We start from the raw sequence: 7,982 nt of genomic DNA on the forward strand, positions 1-7,982 counted from the left end.
AATGTACCTTTTAAATTAGCAGATTAAGTTTCTTACCCACATAATAAAAACCCGCACTTGCAAGCTGCTCAGGATTAACTAGAACACTGGAGGGCCAGTTAAAGAATGTTTTAAAGCGGGCTGCATGTGTCTGCATGCTCAGATTAGAAACTGTGATTCTTGAAGTGTCTTGAAGCTGTTTTCCTATAAACGGGCATTTGGGAAAATGTCTCAGGTGTTCTGACATAGCATCATCCTTTGGTTCCCAATTGCTCAATTTTCCACCACAGGCAAAGCAAGCCACTCTGTCTCCAGGTCCTATGTAGTAAAAGCCTGCTTTTGCCAGATCTGCTGGCGACAGAAAAGTCAATGGCCACGTCTGAAAAGTAAGTAATCTGGCTTTTTCATTATTCATTGCACAGTGGTAAGAACTTCTCATCAAGGCAGAAAAATCTTGATTTGCTCTGGAGTTTAGAAGATTTGATGGAAAGCTTGAATAAGAGCCAATGAAATATTCACTGTTTTCTGTACCTGGAAGTAATGAGTGTGTGGAATTTGTTACTGAAGAAGGAAAAGTAGGCTGAGAGGTAGCTTCCAAGTTGTTAACTGAATTTAGACTCTGAACAAATCTGCAGCTAGGATACAACTTTTTATGCTTTTCAATAGGACTGTCTCCTCTTTTCCAGTTATCCAGCATCAGGCCACAACAGAAGCATTTGACCTTGTCATTCACACCAGTGTAATAGAAACCAGCACGAGCAAGACTCCTTTCCGAGACAGGAACCCCGGCGGGAAAAGTGGAAAATGTAGACATTCGGTACAGTTCACATGAGAAGTCATATTTCAATTCAAACATGTTGGTGCTTTTCATCGAATTTGATAAGAATATGCTATTTTCTACTATGTTCATAATGAAATCAATGGGGAAGAAAAGGGACTAGCCTTTCTCTGGGGAGGTAGTTTTGTGCATGGCTTTGCTTTTATAAGTTTTAATACCAGGCTAAAAAGCTAAAATTAGAAATTTTTCATTCTTTTTATTTCTATGCATTTAGAATTTCAACATGGAAAGATTCTAAATCCTATACTGATACATTTTAAGGAAGAAATACACAATTGCACCTTTGTATAATCTTTATACATACAATGTAAACATGATGCTACAGAGTAAACTGTGTTGAAAATTAAAACCCTTCAAAGAAGAGTAAAGTGCGTTAGGACATCAGGATCCCATTTAATGCCAAGCATCTCCACAAGTAGGTCAACTTCTCCAGGCTACTAGGGTGTTTCAGTGGCATTCAATCCACCTGAAGATGAAATGTGTGACTCATGAAGCTGGCTTCTTTTCATGGCAGAAAGCCATGCTCTCAAGTGTCTCACAGCAAAAATATTCAGATTATGTTTATTTTTACTTTTGGAAATTTTGAAATTTGGTAGCCAAGAAAAAAAAGCATAAGACCTACCTCAAAGGAGGAAAAGAATACATTACCATATTTCACTGATTCTAAGATGGCTATATTAAAAATTCTGATATCAAGAAGTAATTTGTAATTAATGGCATATCATATTTTAATTAGCAGCACTTTTATTTCTTAGAGGTACATAAAATAATGGTATGATTTACAGTTGAAGACATTTTAAATTCAATGAAATATGGTATATTCCAAAGTTTTTCTCCAATTAGTCATTTTTTCTTTGTACAATCATTCTAATAAAGAGAACAAAACAATCTAAAATTTCTCTTCAAATCAAGAGCTTAACTAATAACAGGACTGACTGACACATCTTAAAACTTGGTTTCAATATTTATTAAATAACAGTTATTTCCCATAGATCATCAGGAATATGATTGCTTAAGCATAGTGATACAATTAGATCTTATACAATTAAATATTCTATTTAAAATAAATCATCAGAGATTAACGTATTTGTTCATTTGGTCTTTTGGACTCAGCCTCATGCTGCTGAAGCAACTCAGTGTTTTTTTTTTTTTTTTTTTAATTCTAATAGTATACTTGGCTACAACACGGAAATGTCCTCTGTAATTATGGTAGACACTGGGTACTACAAAAAGAGACTCTGTCACAAACTACCAATAACAAAACTGAACTTCATTGCTATATTCAGGTTACTTTTGGAAAAACAGAATCATGATAGATACTGCATTCCCTTGATTAAAAAATTTCTTAAGACAATTTAGATATGACTATAAAATAACAGACCTTTCAAAGATTTTTTTAAAAATGTTTGTCCCCCTCAAAAAAACTAACATTGTAGTTATTCAACTTATCACCTACTGAAAACATTTTTGAACTTTTGTTTTTCTAATTGTTTCTGAAGCCAACATTAAATCTACTCTGATAGTGGTTTTATTTTTTAAAACAGTCAAAAATTACGAAGTGCCATGCATAGGCTAATATGGATAATCCAATTGCATAAATGTGGTTTTGGTTAGAAATTATTTCATGGATAGCATACCTTGAACCAGAATTTATCATGACCAAAAAAAATAATAAATTTACCATTTCAACAGCAGAGACCTTGTCAAAACTCAGAATATCTCAATTATGACTTACTAGCCATTAGTAAAGAGGTTCTGAGTCAATAATATTAGCAATGACCAATAAGCAAGTCATTGTGGCTTTTTCTTTATTTACTTTTTTACCAGCGATTTGCAAGCATGGTTTCTTGGATCTCACAGATACTGGGATTTCTACTGCAGACTTCAATGCTTTGTTTCCAGGTGGCAGGAGAGACATCACATCTCATTACCAATGATTACTTCCCTCAAAGGTAAGTAATTGTACCTAACTTCAATATTCCTTTCCCTGAATGAAAACTTTACACACTGTCATAAAAGTCTTCTTTGTATTCATCACTGTCTTTACATAAATTTTCTGAGTAAGCTCCTTCATTTCCAAAAATGTAACCTTCAACCATCATTCTCATCCTCATCATTCTCAGTGACAACAGCCCATTTAAACAAACTTTTGGATTTTTAAAATATCAGTAGCCTTGTAGATAACTAGATAATTTCTTCACCCATCATCACATTTATCTTTTTACTTCCTCTAAATTTGCTGCACCTATCAAAAATCTTTGTTCTTGATTTTTCTTTGTCACTGTAGATGTATTGTAACATGTCAAAGCTTTCACCTGCATGTTTCTTTAATTTTGCAGTGGGTTGAGTACTAGCTCTTTGTTCTAAATAACTGATTTTAAAATCTTTCCCAATCACAGGTGCTGTTTCTGTTCTACAAAATGGGAGAATACTCCAGTAGGAGATTGCCTGGCCAACTCTTAAAAAAAAAAAAATGCTTTAACCATATGCCCTAGCTAGAATCACTTCTCCTTTATTTTCACAAATCAAATTCAAAATCAAACTCATTATAGTTATACCTTATATAAATAGATCATCTTTATAAAATTAGCATTCTTTGGATAGTAAAACACCAGTTAACTACTTAATTTGTTTACCCATGCACAAAACTACCTCCCAAGATTAGACTAGGTCCCTTTAAGGATTTTAGGTCTCCATCTTAAGATGTTTTGATTTATAGAAGAAACTGGAAAAGAAAAATCTAGAAGAAGCAGTCTTCCTCCTTTGTAAACCTGTTCAAAAACAAACAAAAAGACAGTTTTAAAAGTCAATTCATACATAGGGCACAATGATCTTTTTTAAAAAATCATTTTCTCCAAAGTAGAGCAATAGTAATTACGATTGTCTACCACATATCAGGTTCTTTACTAGGCACTGTAGAGGCCAAAAAGAGATTTAAAACAAAACAAAAAAACAGAGGTCTCTGGTACAGTGGCTCAGGCCTGTAATCCCAGCACTTTGGGAGGCCAAGGCAGGCAGATCACTTGAGGAGATCAGGAGTCAGGAGTTCAAGACCAACCTGGCCAACATGGTGAAACCCCATCGCTACTAAAAATACAATTATTAGCTGGGTGCGGTGGCGTGCACCTGTATTCCCAGCTACTCAGAAGGCTGAGGCAGGTGAATCACTTGAGACCAGGAGGCAGAGGTTGCAGTGACCTGAGACTGCGCCACTGCACTCCATCCAGCCTGGGTGACACAGCAAGACTCCATCTCAAAAAAACAAAAAACAAAAACAAAAAACCAGAGGTCTCAAAGTGGTAGGCATATCATGTTTGGCTTACATAAAATTGCATTATAGTACTTCACTAGTTTTTTAAGTTTTTATTTTGAAATTTATACGTAGAGAAAACTTACAAAAATAATACAGTTTCTGCATACTCTGCGCTTAGCTTCACCAAAGCCAACATCTTACATAGTCATAGTGCAATTAAAGAAACCAGAAAATTCACACTGTACCACGCTGTGGATTAATCTGCATGCCTTATTTGAATTTAATACAGTTTCCAAATATATTTTTTTCTTGGACCACAGTATTTTTAAATCTTACCATTATTTGCCAACATTTTTAAATGTAAGAGCCTTCCCATCACATTCTAGATTCCAAGCTTCTCTTGAAAAATCAAAATATCTAGCAATGCTGGGCCTATAGTTCTGCAGGGCAGCAATCAGCCAGAGCTAAGCAGCAACTGTGCCCTTTAGAGAGGGAACGTGTTATCTTTGACTCCCTGATACTGAGACTGTTCTGGTAGTCTCTGCTAATAATAACAGTCTAGCAATAACAGACTGTTGCTATTTGTCATTGAACTGGCACTACTGTTTTTCTTACAGCAGAATTATGAGGAAAGTGAAATCAGTGTAACACATGTGTCTATCAAAAGTAACAAAAATGAAAAGTAGAGGAAGAAGGACATACCTTTTGAGAAAAATAGGAGAACCATGTGTCTTTGTGGAAAGGAAGAATATTCCTTCATGTCAAATATGTAAACAGAGTATGCTTTCATTTAAAATAAATGAAAGTTTATTAAAAGAGACACCCACAAGGCCTCATGCCATGGCACACACCTTTAACCCAGCAGTTCGGGAGGCCGAGGTAGATGGATTGCTTGATTGCTCAAAATGGGTGACTTGGCAAAACTCCATCTCTACAGAAAAACTCAAAAATTAGCTAGACATGGTGGTGCATGCCTGTGGTCCCAGCTACTTGGGAGGCTGAGGCAGGAGGTTCACTTGAGCCCATGAGACAGAGGTTACAGTGAGTATGAGACTGCATCACTGCATTCCAGCCTGGGTGACAGAGCAAGACCCTGTCTCAAAAAAAAAAAAAAAAAAAAGAAAAGAAAAAGAGAGACACTCAGAGGTTTTCTCATTTATATCACCAGCATTTGAGTTTGCAAATCCCTTACACAAATCTTACCCTAAAGAAGATTTAGGTCAGGTGCAGTGGCTGACACCTGTAATCCCAGCACTTTGGGAGGTCAAGGCATGCAGATCACTTGAGATGAGGAGCTCAAGACCAGCTTTGCCAACACCGTGAAACCCTATCTCTACTAAATATACAAAAAAATTAGCCTGGCGTGGTGGCACGCACTTGTAGTCCCAGCTACTCAGGAAGCTGAGGCAGGAGAATCACTTGAACCTGGAAGGTAAAGGTTGCAGTGAGCCGAGATCACACCACTGCACTCCAGCAAGGCATATATTTGTGGAAATTTAGGCAACAACTATACAATAACAATACAAAAATATGCCAAGATGTCAACCCTAGATCACTTGTCCTAAACATTTCCAACACTTAGATGCAACCCTGCAGACTGGGACCAGCATCACTTCAGACTCTTCACCAATCCTTAGCAATTCCTTTTAGCCCCGCTCAGCTCCCTAGCCCACTGCCCTATGCACCTCTTTTAAATCTTTAACTTCTTCCTCAAATTTCTCCACTACACTCCATTTTCAGTCAATTGCTTTGCCTTCTATTTCTCGAAGAAAAGAGGCATCACTGAGTAGGAACCCTTTCACATTCTCATATCCAAACCTTTTTTGCTCACAACCTACTTGCTGCCTCAAAGATTTGTCCCCTTATGGGATCCTACCCTCTCCTACTGCCTCAGAAATCTTCTTCTTAATCCCATTCCCCTCATTTCTTCAGCTCATTCATCTCACTCTTGACTGGCCCTTTTCCTTCCACATAACACTCATGCTTAAATCTATCTCAACTTTCAAATAAAAGCAGTTTTTAAAATACTCTTTCAATCCCTTTCTATTCTACCAACCTACCCTGTATTGCACCTTCCCATCACAACCAAGCAAACTGAACATGTGTGTATGGTTAATGTTTCTGTTTTCCCTCTGCCATTTACTCATTAAATCAGCATCACTCAAAACTGCTCTCAGTATTGATAACACCAATGGCTTCTTTGCCAAAACTAATGAAAATTTTTGCATCTGACACTGGGGCACACTTCCTCTTAGAAATGTCCCACTCCCTGGGTTTCTCTGGCACCAAGCTCTTGCAATTCCTCTTTCATTTCTAGGGGTTCCTTCTCAGACTGGCTCAGTCCCCAGACTCTCCTGTCCTGACTCTTTCATTTAACCTACCAAGCAGGCAACCTCCCCCATCCCAGGGTTGTTGGGCATCCATACCCTGCTGGCCACGCAGCACATCCGTTTCTTTGACACTGGAGAGCAAGTGTGCCTTTTCTTTCTGCCTCCCCCGGGACAGTAAGATCTTTTATAATGGCAACTATTAATATGTTTCATCTCTGTACCTGCCTTCCCACTCACAGCATCTGCAGAGCTTGGCATATAGGGTAGACACTAAGACTTCCCATTGAAGAAGTAAATGTTAGCAAATGTGACTGAACCCTGAGTGACCACAGCACTTCTATCAATTTTACATTAATGACCACAGAGTCTGTTCAGTGATCGATTAATATCAGGCTTCGGAATCAAGACATCTGGGGTGTCCAATACCAAGCAGTCCAGTATCCAGAAATGTGACCTTGGCAAGTAAATGTCCAAGAGTCTCAGTTGCCTCATTGTCAAATGGAGATAATTATGGTAACTGCTTCTTACGATCATGATAATTAAATGTGAAAAATGCATGTAAAGTCTTCAGAGAAACCTAGCGTATAGCAGGTAGCAGTACTTAATGTTAGTAATAAATAATGGCAAATAAAGTCAGTATTTAATATTATTTTATGTTAGCACCAGGTAAATGCCTTCGACAATGTATTGACCAGAGTAAGAGCATGCTGGGTTTCCATGCTGATCCCCAGGAAGACAACCAAAAACTGCTGTCTTCCTACCGCCGCTTGGAAACATGCCTCCATTTGTTCATTAAACATTTTACTGAGTCCTTCCTGTGCCAGAGCTCTGCGTTAGGCTCTGTCCTGAAATGTATTTGGCACCTGCAAAGAACCAGTGATAACTCTTGGCAACCAAATCAAAAATGCCACAGGTTCACAATTCCACTGGCTCACTCCAAAAGTAAAACAGAAATTGAGCACCTGGAACCTATCTAGAGCCTACTTTGGGATTTAGAGCCGTGTTTGATGACTGCGCCCCACCCACTGATTCTCAACCTGTGCAGCGCCCTGGTCTCTAGCCCTGAGCGCCCCTGGGCCAGCCGCCGGCGCACCTCTTACCCCTGGGGAGGCGCAAGGGTACGCGCGCGCGTACACACACACACACACACACACACACACACACACACACACACTCACACTCACACTCGCCTTCCTTCCTCACCCGCCTGCTGCCCAAGGCCGACGACGCACGCTCCAGCAAGGACGAGCCCAGTCTTTTCAAGTAACACCTGTCGCCCGGCCTGCTCCGCGCGGGAGGGCACGAGTCTCACGCTGCCTTTTAAATGCGTCATCGAATCCCCACCCCTAGCCGCACTAGGCGTTCCGCACCCCTCCCAGTGGTTTGCATGGGCTTTTCTTTTAGAAATTAGGGGAACTCCAGCGGTAGTAACCACACACACACTTCCTCTTACTCAGTGGCCTGGCAAATCCACTCGGGGATTTCCATGACCCAAAAGCATGACTCTTTACCGTGGCATATCTGCGCGGCATTTACTGAAAGACATTTGCTTCATTGCTCTCGGGTCAGAGGAAATCTTGAT

The 7,982-nt window shown here is 39.2% G+C and overlaps 1 protein-coding gene across 3 annotated transcripts in view; it reads right to left on the bottom strand.

Moving 5' to 3' along the window:
- LOC116545831 (baculoviral IAP repeat-containing protein 3) overlaps positions 1-7,731 on the bottom strand; it is a 19,811-nt gene extending 12,080 nt beyond the window's left edge. For 2 of the 3 annotated variants that reach the window (XM_032272275.1, XM_032272273.1), the window contains exons 1-2: positions 7,604-7,731; positions 37-3,588 (exon numbers count right to left, since the gene is read on the bottom strand). In XM_032272275.1, coding sequence (XP_032128166.1) covers positions 37-889 — 853 coding nt within the window. In that variant the 5' untranslated portion in view covers positions 890-3,588; positions 7,604-7,731. The other variant, XM_032272274.1, reaches the window with a different exon arrangement.
- Between the last annotated feature and the right edge of the window lie 251 nt (positions 7,732-7,982).

This window comes from Sapajus apella, unplaced genomic scaffold (genome assembly GCF_009761245.1).
Source record: "Sapajus apella isolate SASKATOON/1434 unplaced genomic scaffold, GSC_monkey_1.0 scaffold393, whole genome shotgun sequence".
Taxonomy (NCBI): Eukaryota; Metazoa; Chordata; class Mammalia; order Primates; family Cebidae; genus Sapajus; species Sapajus apella.